Here is a 14,069-nt window from a genome sequence, read left to right as displayed (position 1 = left end):
TGATGCTCTTACATATACAAACATAATTCTATCCTGGGAATGTTTATTAAGTAGTCAGTATTGCCTCAACGATAAACTGAAGCAAAATTCTCAAACATACCCTCTGTGTGAAAATAACTGAATATTCCCAGGTGACTGAATATCTTTTTCAGATAAAAATAATGTTAATTTATTAATAATAGAAAGGATTACATTTCACCATCATAACAGCTAGAACCAGAGATATAAAGAGGACATTAGATTACTAGTAAATCTAAACATTATTTGCTCTCATTTGTTCAGATTTTCTCAACTTAATGAAGTGAAGCTCCATTATGTGTTAGATCTCTGTCCTATAGTGAAGTTATAAAAAGTTGAGAGCCACAGATAGGTTACAAAAATATGAGTAGTTCATGCTTGTTCAAAGTATTAGAGTAATTTTTAAATTCTGAGAAGACAGTTTAACATAAGTACCAATTTTATTTTTTTATATATATTTTTTTAATTAATCTTTATTCAGATTACAATTATTTCTCCTTTTTCCCCCCATAGCTCCCCTCCACCCAGTTCCCACCCCACCTTCTGCCCTTACCTCCCCCCCCCACTGTCCTCATCCATAGGTGTATGATTTTTGTCCAGTCTCTTCCTGAACTCCCCCATACCCCTTTCCCCCTGAGAATTATCAGTCCACTCCCTTTCTATGCCCCTGATTCTATTATATTCACCAGATTATTCTGTTCCTCAGGTTTTTAATTCACTTGATTTTTAGGTTCACTTGTTGATAGGTATGTATTTCTTGTTCATAATTTTTCTCTTTACTTTTTTCTTCTTCCTCTTCTTTAAGAATACCTTTCAGCATTTCATATAATACTGGTTTGGTGGTGATGAACTCCTTTAGCTTTTTCTTATTTGTGAAGCTCTTTATCTTCCCTTCAATTCTGAATGATAGCTTTGCTGGGTAGAGTAATCTTGGTTGTAGGTTCTTGCTATTCATCACATTGAAAATTTCTTGCCACTCCCGTCTGGCCTGCATAGTTTCTGTTGAGAAATCAGCTGACAGTCGTATGGGTGCTCCCTTGTAGGTAATTAACTGTTTTTCTCTTGCTGCTTTTTTTTTTTTTTAAATATATTTTATTGATATTTTACAGAGAGGAAGGGAGAGGGATAGAGAGCTAGAAACATCGATGGGAGAGAAACATCGATCAGCTGCCTCCTGCACACCTCCCACTGGGGATGTGCCCGCAACCAAGGTACATGCCCTTGACCGGAATCGAACCCGGGACCCTTCAGTCCGCAGGCCGACGCTCTATCCACTGAGCCAAACCGGTTTTGGCTCTCTTGCTGCTTTTAATATTCTCTCTTTGTCTTTTGCTCTTGGCATTTTAATTATAATGTGTCTTGGTGTGGTCCTCTTTGGATTCCTTTTGTTTGGGGTTCTGTGTGCTTCCTGGACTTGTAAGTCTATTTCTTTCACCAGGTGGGGGAAGTTTTCGGTCATTATTTCTTCAAATAGGTTTTCAGTATCTTGCTCTCTCTCTTCTTCTGGCACCCCCATAATTCTGATGTTGGTACGCTTGAAGTTGTCCCAGAGTCTTCTTACACTATCTTCAACTTTTTGGATATTTTTTTTTGCTTTTTGCTTTTTCGGTTGAGTGTTTTTTGCTTCTTTGTGTTTCAATTCTTTGACTTGATTTTTGTGTTCCTCTTGTCTGTTTTTGGGTCTCTGTATAATATTTTTTATTTCAGTCAGTGTATGTTTAATTTCTAGTTGGTCCTTTTTCATATCTTCGAGGGTCTCATTATATTTATCGGCCTTTTCTAGGATATTCTTGAAAAGCCTTATAACCGTGGTTTTGAATTCTATATCCAGTCGTTTGTTTTCCTCCATTTCTTTCGTTTGTTATCTGATTCTTTGACGCCGCATTTTCATTGTTTCCCTGAGTTGGTAAGGTAGATTTGTGTGCTAGGTTTCCAATATGGCCCAGTGGGTCTGCCTCCCCAGTTAACCTGAGGTGGACACTCTTGGTGCACCCCTTTGTGGACTGTGTGTACAGCCTTGTTGTAATTAAGTCTTTATTGTTGTTGGTATCACTGGGAAGAATTGACCTCCGGGCCAGTTGGCTGTAAGGATCAGCTGTGTCTATGCTGGGAGAAGCCCGGTGCTGGAGACAGCCTTATAGGATTAGACTTGCCAAATTGCAATAGCCTCTGTGCTCAGCTTGGATGGGGTGGAGTCTCAGTCTTGGCTTCCTGTCAGCCTTACCCTTGCGCGCACGTGCGCGCCTTCAGACCTCCACCTTCCCTGGCTCCTGAGTCTCTGCCCGAGAGTCCAGACTCCCCCCACAAGAGCGTGGGTCCCCAGGGGCTCGCCTGGAACCGGGGTCCAGTGCAGTCAGGAACCTCCGACTCCCTTCCACTAGGGAAAGCCTGTGGCAACCTCCGCAGCCTTTGTGCGCACTGGCGTGCGCGCGCACGCTTTCAGTCCTCCGCCTTCCCCGGCTCCGGATTCTCCGCCCGAGAGTCCAGACTCCCCCCACAAGAGCGTGGGTCCCCAGGGGCTCGCCTGGAACTGGGGTTCACTGCAGTCAGAACTGGGGCTCAGTGCATTCAGGAGCCTCTGACTCCCTTCCACTAGGGAAAGCCTGTGGCAACCTCTGCAGCCTTTGTGCGCACTGGCGCGTGCGCGCTTTCAGTCCTCCGCCTTCCCCGGCTCCCAAGTCTCCGCCCCAGAGTCCAGACTCCCCCCGTAAGAGCGTGGGTCCCCAGGGGCTCGCCTGGAACTGGGGTTCAGTGCAGTCAGAACTGGGGTTCAGTGCGGTCGGGGGCTTCCTTCCCCCTTCCGCCAGAGAAAGTCAGCCAGGCTCTCAGCCGCCCTTCCTCTCTGCGCGCACAAAGACCCTTTGCCGTACCTCCAATTCTCTGTGAGCTTTTCTCTTTCCTTCTAGTTGTAGAATTTTCACTCAGCCAGCTTTCCTGTGGTTCTGGATGGTGTCCGTTCTGTCTTTTAGTTGTAGTTTTGAAATTGTTGTGCGAGGCAGCAGTTTAGGTGCTTACCTATGCCGCCATCTTGGTTTCTCCATAAGTACCAATTTTAAATGTACATGCCCTTTGACAGAAAAATGTCTTTCAGAACTTTTCACATATGTTCAGGGATAAAGATACAAAGAATTTACACAACAGCATTATAAAATGGTGAAAGTTTGAAACAAGCTGTGTCACTATAAAACAGGAAGAAGAGTTAAATTATAAAACAGGAAGAAGAGTTAAATTATGGTACTAAGCAGTTATTCAAAAAGCTAACTTTCTGGAGTGCCAGTCCAGTAACACAATGTGGCCACAGTAGCACTGAGAGCAAGGTGGGGGAGACAAAATGGGCTGGAGTGCAGAGTGTGCAGTCCATTCCCTTGAGGTTGGCCCAACAATACACCAGGACTTTGTTCATGCCTCTGCTCTCAATCTGCCTACCTATGTCCAGCTCTCTGTGGCTCCCTTCTACCTCACTAGAAAAGAAACCCCTCTCATGCTAGCACTAAAGATACCAGAGAGTGAGAGAAAGGAGAACTTTATTCATCTTAATTCCTTGGAACTTAGCCTGAGTGCAAAGATTTTCTGCTCTCTCAAAACTAAGGCAGCTTCTGCTTTCTATCCTCTTGGCCAGTGTTCTCAAACCTTTTCTCTGTCAAAACCCTCTCATACACATATCCTTTGCTCCTTCCATGGATTTCTGTGATTTGAAAGATTTTTGTTTGCTAACCTTTTTTTTTTCCCCTTTCCGAATTAACAGTGTATGCTGAAAGTAAGTGTCCTAGAGATAGAGGATATCATTACTAGTAAGTCTTCAAAGTGCTTTCTGTCTGTTAGGCACTGTGCTAAACACTTTACATAAATTGTTTTATCTTCAAAACAATCCCAGAAGGTGGATTTTATCTACAGAAAAGGAGACAGAATGTTCTTAGGGACACATATTAAGTGTCAGAACCACTTATAAGGAGTACTTGTATAAGAATGCATAGAAAAGGACCTGGAAGATTACTTCTGGGAGATGGGAGTGATGAAGAGAGCTTTCAACTTTCACTCTACTGTTTTCTATATTTGAATTTTTTTTTTTAAGTATTTTATTGAGTGGAAAGCCTGGAGGTAGGAACCTGTCCCACTGTCTTTTTTTTTTTTTTTTTTTTTAATATATTTTATTGATTTTTTACAGAGAGGAAGGAAGAGGGATAGATAGTCAGAAACATCGATGAGAGAGAAACATCGATCAGTTGCCTCTTGCACACCTCCCACTGGGGATGTGCCCGCAACCAAGTTACATGCCCTTGACCGGAATCGAACCTGGGACCTTTCAGTCCGCAGGCTGACGCTCTATCCACTGAGCCAAACCGGTTTTGGCATATTTGAATATTTAATACAACCATATCGTACTTTTGTAATTTCGAAAATAAAGTTTTTTTTTTCAGAAATAGGAAAAGAAAGAAAATTTGGTGCTACCAAGTCCTTAATGTAAACTGTCCTAAGGGGTTTTCCTCAGAATTTAAAGGTGAATTATGGCTCCACAGTAGATTTCTAGGGTAGAAACTACCCTTTAGCATCATTCACCTAAAATAGTTATAATTCAAAGGTGTCTGGCATGGGCTAGATAGCCTAAAACAGAGATTTACTTGAGTAGCTCATGAGATAGTTTTCATGGCATTTTTTAAAAACTTTTTCTATTATTTATTTTTCCTTTTTCTCCTTTTGTTCATTTTTAACATCTATATGTACTACTGAAACAAACACCTTTTTCTTTCTTGCTCATACATTAAATTGGCTAGGGATGCCCTTAGGGCATTGCCAAGCTCCTTCAGTAACCCAAAGAAAGGAACTGTTCAGTAAAGTGAAGTGTAAGAGTGGTTTGGACATGCTAAAATTAATTGGGTATTGGATCAGGCTCTCTTATTAAAGCTAAGGTAAATGATCTTCCAAATTTTGTACTCTTTTTTTTCCTTTTTTTAAAAGTATATTTTATTGATTTTTTACAGAGAGGAAGGGAGAGGGATAGAGAGTTAGAAACATTGATGAAAGAGAAACATACATCAGCTGCCTGCTGCACACCCCCTACTGGGGATGTGCCCGCAACCAAGGTACATGCCCTTGACTGGAATTGAACCCGGGACCCTTCAGGCCATAGGCCGACACTCTATCCACTGAGCCTAACTGGTCAGGGCTATTTGTACTCTTAGGAGGATTGGTCAGTCTTATGTTGGTGTGCAGTCATAGAATTTTATTACCTACTTTGGACTATATTTCCAAGCAGTCCAACTCTGGCAAGACTTCTAGCCTTATAGGCTATGGGACACAGTGAACTTCATATCTACTTCTAGCTGAGCTTCTTGGAAGGGAATGATCTCCTTCCTATCTCTGATTGTCACTTTGAAGTGATTTTTTCCCTTTGCCTTATTGGAGAGAGAGGGAATGTATAGAATCATGGGTAAGTTGGTCAGTTATATAAGAAGTACAGTGTTCATTTCTGCTGTTCTTTTTCTTCTCTCTAGCTTCCCATTGACCGGGGTGGAGGTGAAGGAAAGGCCATGTACATTGACACCGAGGGTACCTTTAGGCCAGAGCGGCTGCTAGCAGTGGCTGAGAGGTAGGTTACTGGATTAAGTAAGAGAAGTATGGCTATACCTGTCACTGTCATGATTTATAGGGTTAGTCTGGTTGAACAGTGTCTTTTCTTTTAAAAAAAACAAAAACCTATATACTAGTATATATATATTTTTTTCATTAGAGGCCCAGTGCATGAAATTCGTGCACGGCAGGGTGGGGCAGTCCCCTCAGCCCAGCCTGCACCTTCTCCAATCCGGGACCCCTTGGAGGATGTCCGACTGCCAGTTTAGGCCCAATCCCAGGCAGTTGGACATTTCTCTCACAATCCTGGACCACTGGCTCCTAATCACTCACCTGCCTGCCGTCCTGGTTGCCCCTAACTGCTCCATGCGCCCCCTCCCTGTCGGCCAGGTCGCTCCTAACTGCCGCCCCCCCCCCCCCCTCCGCTGGCCTGGTCACCCCTTACTGTCCCCCCCCCCCTGCTGGCCTGGTCACCCCCAACTGCCCCCCCTCTGCCAGCCTGGTTGCCCCCAACTGCCCCCCCTGCTGGCCTGGTCACCCCCAACTGTCCCCCTCTGCCAGCCTGGTCGCCCCCAATTGCCCCCCCTGCTGGCCTGGTCACCCCCAACTGCCCCCCTCTGCCAGCCTGGTCGCCCCCAACTGTCCCCCCCTGCTGGCATGGTCACCCCCAACTACTCCCCCACCCCCCACCAGCATGGTTGCCCGTCACGGCTTCCCCCCACCCCGCCGGCCTGGTTGCCCCATGCAGCCTGCTTGTTCAGTCGTTTGGTCGTCCCTCACTAACTCCCCCTGTTGGCCTGGTGGTAGGCAGCCATCTTGTGAGTGTGTGAGGCTTAATTTGCATATCACCTCTTTATTATATAGGATTGATTTCAGAGAGGGAGAGAAAGATAAAAACATCAATGATGACAGAGAATCATTGATCGGCTGCTTCTTGCATGTGCCCTACTAGGATCGAGCCCACAACTTGGGCATGTGCCCTGACCTGGAATTGAACTGACCTCCCATTTCATGGGTCAGTGCTCAACTACTGAGCCATACCAGCTGATCATCATCTTCTCTTATTACTCCATACTAGAGGCCCGGTGCATGAAATTCATGCACTCAGGGAGGGGCCCTCAGCCCTGCCTGTGCCCTCTTGTAGTCCGGGAGCCCTCTGGAGATGTCCGACTGATGGACATCCTTAGCGCTGCTGTGGAGGCGGGAGAGGTTCCCACCACCGCTGCTGTGCTCACCGGTCATGAGCCTGGCTTCTGGCTGAGTGGTGCTCCCCCTGTGGGAGCTCACTGACCACCAGGGCGCGGCTCCTGTGTTGAGCCTCTGCCCCCTGGTGGCCAGTGCGCATCATAGCGGCCAGTTGTTCTGCTGTTCAGTCGATTTGCATATTAGCTTTTTATTATATAGGAGGATTCCAATGGTGTATGTATGTAGTACAGATGAGTATTCTTTAGTCAGAAATCTATGAGTTGCTGCCAAAGTACATTTAAAAAACACAAGATCCAACTATATGCTGTCTTCCAGAGAAACCCCTTAGGTTCAAAGACTCACATAGGTTGAAAGTAAAAGGATGGAAAAAGATTTGCATGCAAACAGTAACCATTAGAGAATTCTAGTAGTTATTCTAATAGCAGACAAAATAGACTAAGATACACAGAAAATATCACTAGGGACAAAGAAGAACATTTTATAACTAAAAGGTCAGTTTATCAGGAAGGTATAACTATAAACATATAAACATCTAAAAACTGAGCTCATAAATATGTGAAATAAAAACTGACATAATTTAAGGGTGAATAGATAATTCAACCATAATAGTTGGGGACCAATATCTCACTCTCAATAATGGATGGAACATTTATCAGAAGCCCTGATAAAGGGCAACTGCAGAAAACCTACAGCTTGCCTCATACCTAATGGTGAAAGTCTGAATGCTTGCTCCTTAAGATCAGAAACAAGGCAAGGGTGTCCACTCTCATCACTTATATTCCACATTGTACTAAAAGTCCTAGCCAGTGCAGTCAGGAAAGAAAGTAAAAGGCATCCAAATTGGAATGGAAGACTTAAAACTATTTACCGATGATATGATCCTGTATGTAGAAAATCCTATGGAATCCACACACATACAAAAAAAAAAAACCTACTAAAACTAAGTTCGGCAAGCTGGTAGGTTACAATTTCGCTATACTAGCAATGAGCAACTCAAACACTAAGAGAACAATCCCATTCACAGTAACATCAAAAATAATATTTAATAATTTAATAGAAGTGCAAGACTGGTCCACTGAAAACTAAAATCATTACTGAGAAATTGAAATCTGAATAGAGAAACATCCCACATTCATGGATTGGAAGATACAATACTATTAAGATGGTAATTCTTGCCGAAACCGGTTTGGCTCAGTGGATAGAGCGTCGGCCTGCGGACTGAAGGGTCCCGGGTTCGATTCCGGTCAAGGGCATGTACCTTGGTTGCGGGCACATCCCCAGTGGGGGGTGTGCAGGAGGCAGCTGATCGATGTTTCTCTCTCATCGATGTTTCTAGCTCTCTATCCCTCTCCCTTCCTCTCTGTAAAATATCAATAAAATATATTTAAAAAAAAAAAAAAAGATGGTAATTCTCCCTCAAATTGATCTATGGATTCAATACAATCCCTATTGAAATTCCAGCAAGCTTTTTTGTAGAAATTGACAAGCTGATTATAAAATATATATGGAAATGTTAAGGATCCAGATTATTTCGGGGGTAAGGGGGGGTGTAGATTGCAAGTCTTAGTCTTTCCAATTTGCAAACTTCCTATTAAGCAACAGTAATTAAAACATTGTGGTGCTAACATAAGGATAGACATATGGATTGATGGAACAGAATTGAGAGAACAGAAATAAACCCTCTCATTTATAGTCACTTGATTTTTGACGAAAGGTACCAAGGCAGTTTAATGGGGAAAATAATACTCTTTTTAATAAATGGCTAATGTAGTTGGATATCCACATGCAATATATATATATATATATATATATATATATATATATATATATATACCCTATACCATACATAAAAATTAACTAAAAATAGATAATAGTCTGGTGAGTCCTCAAAAAGTTAAACATAGAATTCCAATTCCAATTCTGGTTATATACTCAAAAGAATTGAAAGCAGGTACTCAAACAGATACTTTTGTATACCAATGCTCATAGCGGCACTATTCATAACAGCCAAAAGTTGGAAACAAGTGTCCATCAACAAATGAATGGATAAACAAAATGTATATACATACAATGGAATATTATTCAATCTCAAAAAGAAAGGACATTCCTACACATGCTATAGCATGGACGAACCTTGAAAATATGCTAAGTGAAATAAACTAGTTTGCATCAAGGACAAATATTGTAGGATTCCTCTTATATGAGGTACATACTTAGTCAAATTCATAAAGACAAATTAGAATGGTGGTTTCCAGGGGGTGGGGGTGAGGAGAATGGGGACTTATAGTTAGAGTTTCAGTTTGGAATGATGAAAAAGTTATGATGGTGATGGTTGCAAAACAATGGAAATGTATGCCCTAAGGGCCGGTTTGGCTCAGTGGATAGAGCATCGGCCTGTGGACTGAAGGGTCCCAGGTTCGATTCCGGTCAAGGGCATGTACCTTGGTTGCGGGCACATCCTCAGTAGATGTGCAGGAGGCAGCTGATCAATATTTCTCTCTCATCGATGTTTCTGGCTCTCTATCCCTCTCCCTTCCTCTCTGTAAAAAATCAATAAAATATATATTTTTTTAAAAATGGAAATGTATTTATTGCCACTGGACTATATATTATTATTTTTTTAATATATTTTTATTGATTTCAGGGAGGAAGGGAGAGGAAGAGAGAGGTAGAAACATCAATGATGAGAGAGAATCATTGATCGACTGCCTCCTGCACGCCCCCAACTAGGGATCAAGCCCCCAACCCAGGCATGTGCCCTTGACCAGAATGGAACCTGGGACCCTTCAGTCCATAGGCTGACGCTCTATCCCCTGAGCCAAACCAGTTAGGGCATCATGTAATTTTATGTATATTTACAATAATTTTTTTAAAGATGATCTTAAATGTAAGAGCTAAAACTGTAACGCTTAAGGGTTTCTTTTCCAGTTAGTTAGAAGGGAGTCCATCGGTAGGCCAACCAACAGCAGAGGCATAGACATTTGTATATCTTTTTTTGGAAAATGTCTTTACAATCTTTGCCCTTTCTTTTTAATTTATTTACTTATTTGTTAATCCTCACCTGAGGATATTTGATTTTTAGAGAGCAGAAGGGAGGGGGAGAGACACAGAGAGAGAAAATCGATGTAAGAAAGACATCGATTGGTTGCCTCCCACATAGCCCTAAACAGGGCCAGGGATTGAGCCTGCAACTGAGGTAAGTGCCCTTGACCGGAATTGAACCCATGACCCTTCAGTCCATGGGTCGATGCTTTATCCACTGAGCCAAACTAGCTAGGGCTGGACTGATTCTTTAAAGACTGATAGAATCGCCTAAACCGGTTTGGCTCAGTGGATAGAGCGTCAGCCTGCGGACTGAAGGGTCCCGGGTTCGATTCCGGTCAAGGGCATGTACCTTGGTTGCGGGCACATCCCCAGTGGGGGGTGTGCAGGAGGCAGCTGATTGATGTTTCTCTCTCATCGATGTTTCTAGCTTTCTATCCCTCTCCCTTCCTCTCTGTAAAACATCAATAAAATATATTAAAAAAAAATAATAAATAAATAAATAAATAAAGACTGATAGAATCATAAACATAGGAACTTATGGTTATCAAAGAATTAATAGCACATTGATTTGTTTAAACAGATTCTCTTTTGAACTATTACATTAAGGGAGTCAGTATTATATTTTTGGACTGTAATGATTTTTATGACATTAATATGAAAATATGGGTTAAAGTGATGTGTATGATTTTTTCGTATGGATTGTGCATAAAAGCTTTAGTTAGCAACATTCAGAATTTACTAGGTATAAAAAGTATTCAAGGTAGGCAAGCTTAGCTTTATCCTCAAGGAATTTGTAGTCTAGTCAAAGAATGACAGGGTTGCCCCGAATAAGTGCCATAAAGACCTAAATCAGTTTTTTGGAAGTGCAGAAGAGGGAAAAATCACATCTATTTGAGAGATACAGGGGAAGTTTATCTTCAAAGAAATGGAGCTCCATTATGATACATTTAATGAGAATGAAAACTGTGTTGTTACTTGAACCATTCATGTCTTAGGTATCAGTTATAAAGATGAGAAAATACAAATTGTTCTAAGAAAATATTTTATTTGCCTTTTTTAAATGCAGAGGGAAAAATCATTATTGAGGTATAACTAATTACTAGCAAGAATAAAGAAGAAAAATATTTGCTTCTCTTGAACTTTTAGAGTTTTGAGTCCTTACTTAGGTTTTATTCCTATGTAATAAATTTTTATGAATTTGGTTAATAGACCTTTGAGTGGTTCTTTTTTGTTGTTGTTTCTGTCTCAATTCTGTCATGTTGCCCTTGGTTTTTCCAGGAGAACATTGTTTCCTTGTACTTGGAAATTTCTAATTCTAGTTCAGGAGTCCTCCAAGAACTTTTGTGTAGATGACTCCAAAGTAGTAATTGCTGTCATCTCTCTTTGCAGTTTGTCTGAACTTCGTAATAGAAAGGGAATTAATACTATTTAGTCCCAAAACTTCTTACCTACCCATCCATGTAATTTCTTTATTAGAAATGAATTTCTCATCTGCCTGCGTTCTCTGTGCAGCCTAAAAATGTTCTCTCTTCTTTCCTAGATATGGCCTCTCTGGCAGTGATGTCCTAGATAATGTAGCATATGCTCGTGGGTTCAACACAGACCACCAGACCCAGCTGCTTTATCAAGCATCAGCTATGATGGTAGAGTCCAGGTATGTGCTCAGAAGATACTGAATATGCTCCCAGGGCCCTTATCCTGAATCTTATATAGGCTATTTGGCAAAATTGATAGTAGCTTGAATTAGAAATGGGGAGATTGAAGTTTTAGTTCCTATTTTGACACTCTTACTTTGTGGTTAAAGTCAAGTCACTGTTAAAAAATGAAGCCATAACCTTGGCTGGGTAGCTCAGTTGGTTAGAGCATTATCCCAATAAACCAAGATTGTGGGTTCCATCTCCAGTCAGGGCACAAACAAGAAGCAACCAATGAATGTATAAATAAGTGGAACAACAAATCGATGTTTCTCTCCCCCCCCCCTTCCTCTAAAATAAAAACAAAGTAAAAAGAAACCATAATCCACCTGAACTTGTTGGAAATTTTATCTTGTTATATGGTACCTCAGACATGGATGCTATACAAGTATGTTAATGAAACATTTATATACATTTGTAACTGAATACGAAATTTTAGCATAGTGAGAGCAAGGAAGCAGAATCTGACATAAGCTAGAAATAGGCTTCACAGAGTCCTTGTTCCCTGCAGGTATGCACTGCTGATTGTAGACAGTGCCACTGCCCTCTACAGAACAGACTACTCTGGTCGAGGTGAACTTTCAGCCAGGCAGATGCACTTAGCCAGGTTTCTGCGGATGCTTCTGCGACTTGCTGATGAGGTGAGTTGTCAGGTGGGGACAGAGACTATGTTCAGGGGCCACGGATTTCAGGAGCTTTGCTGGAAGGCCAGGACATTGGGGTCTGATATCAAGATATCAGTTAGATATGAAGAGAGACTTGAGTTATTCATTGGTTTGTGGGGAAAAGGGTTGCCAGCAATAAAGTTAGTCCTTGCAATGTCTGTGGCCACAAGGAAAAAAAAAAGACATTTATCCTTTCTCCATCAGTTTGGTGTAGCTGTGGTAATCACCAACCAGGTGGTAGCCCAAGTGGATGGAGCGGCCATGTTTGCTGCAGATCCTAAAAAACCTATTGGAGGAAATATCATTGCTCATGCCTCAACAACCAGGTACAGTGACGGGACAGATGACTTCACCTTGGAATGTCATGTTAACTATGAAGTAGACATGAAGATATAACATTTCCCTGTTAAAGCTACTATTGTGTAATTGGACAAAGGAGCTCTTGCTAAATCTCATTGTCATGCTTTGGTTAGTAGAGGTGTTTGCTTTTAGTTCATAAAAGAATTAAAAGCCCTCTAATATGGAGAACTGAATATGAAGAATTCATATATCTCTTCATTATTAAAAGAAAATGATTGTTTTAATATGGAAAATCCACTAAGGGTGGGGGGTAGGGTGACAGGGCTCCAAGGAATACAGAAAGATTCTGAAAGTCCTTCTAAGTAAATACATCAAAAATGTTTTTAGTTCTATCATAAATAGGAAGAGCATTTTTAAAATTATCATAACTTTGGTATTTTGATCTGTGTCTTTGGGTCAGACTGTACCTGAGAAAAGGAAGAGGGGAAACCAGAATCTGCAAAATCTACGACTCTCCCTGTCTTCCTGAAGCTGAAGCTATGTTTGCCATCAATGCGGATGGAGTGGGAGACGCCAAAGACTGAATCATTGGGTTTTTCCCGTGATAAACCTAAGTGCTGCAGCCTAATGGAGAAGACTGCTCCCTGGGGTTCTTCGCAGGCCTCTTCCTGTTGTGACTGCCAAAAAAAGGGCATCCAGGAAAACAGCTATTGTATCAGCTTTTCTGATGGAGTAAACAGGAGACAGGTCAGTAGTCACAAACTGATCTGAAATGTTTGTTCCTTCTCTAGAGAGTGTATTAATCTCTATGTGAATTCTTTGGTTGGGGGTGGGGGTGTGGAATACCTCTGACATAGTGCCTTGAGGTTGACTTGGGACTAACAGCTGGACAATCTTGTATCTTTGAGAGAACTAAAGCTGGGAAGACGTGCCTCTTCTCTCACTAGCTGAATAATGAAAAAATGTCAGCAACAGGGCAAAGGGAATGGGTCTCCTCACAGGTTCTTTTTCTCTGTCTGTAAATCTGTCAATAAATCTGTCAATCAGACAGGTTTTTAAGTTTGTGTGTCTGAATTATCTTATGTAAGAATTTTTATTTAAGGAGTACTGAGCAGATCTGTTGGGTCACTAGCCCTTCACCATCTACTTGCTTGGGTTTTTGGTGTGTGTGTTTTTTATTGCTAAGAGCAACTCAAGAAAATTCTGGAATCTTAAGTATTTCAGAGGCTTAAGTAAGTAGATTCAGTGTGGGGTTGCTAATAAAGTAGTTATTTGTAGTGACTGCTACTTATATAGGAGTTATTCTGATACAGACTAGGTATTTCAAGATAGGGCCTTTACGTCTTTTTTGCACTGGGTAGGGGTGATCAGTTGCTATTGCTTTAAAATTGAAAATTTAAAAGGGAAGTTCTACATTCAGATAATTGAGCTTATTGTCCTTCAACGTAATAGACTATTACAAGATGGATGTGCCATGGCTTTCCTGTGGCCTTTGTTTTTATTCCGTTAGTCTCATGTTGTAAAGGTCGGATGCTTCCCTAGGTTATTTTACTTCAGGGATTCGAGATACTCT

General features: G+C 41.6%; 1 protein-coding gene across 1 annotated transcript in view; it reads left to right on the top strand.

Annotated features, from left to right (window-relative positions):
• Window positions 1–13,553, top strand: part of RAD51 (RAD51 recombinase) — a 38,201-nt gene extending 24,648 nt beyond the window's left edge. The window contains exons 6-10 of the mRNA XM_080675738.1: window positions 5,511–5,605; window positions 11,378–11,491; window positions 12,043–12,172; window positions 12,401–12,522; window positions 12,957–13,553. Coding sequence (XP_080531864.1) covers window positions 5,511–5,605; window positions 11,378–11,491; window positions 12,043–12,172; window positions 12,401–12,522; window positions 12,957–13,080 — 585 coding nt within the window. The 3' untranslated portion in view covers window positions 13,081–13,553. The remainder of the gene's footprint in view (window positions 1–5,510; window positions 5,606–11,377; window positions 11,492–12,042; window positions 12,173–12,400; window positions 12,523–12,956) is intronic.
• The last annotated feature ends 516 nt before the right edge of the window (window positions 13,554–14,069 follow it).

This window comes from Plecotus auritus (genome assembly GCF_963455305.1).
Source record: "Plecotus auritus genome assembly, chromosome: 1".
NCBI lineage: Eukaryota > Metazoa > Chordata > Mammalia > Chiroptera > Vespertilionidae > Plecotus > Plecotus auritus.
The sequence above is the reverse complement of the archived record's forward strand: the minus strand, read 5'-3'. Positions and strand labels throughout refer to the sequence as shown.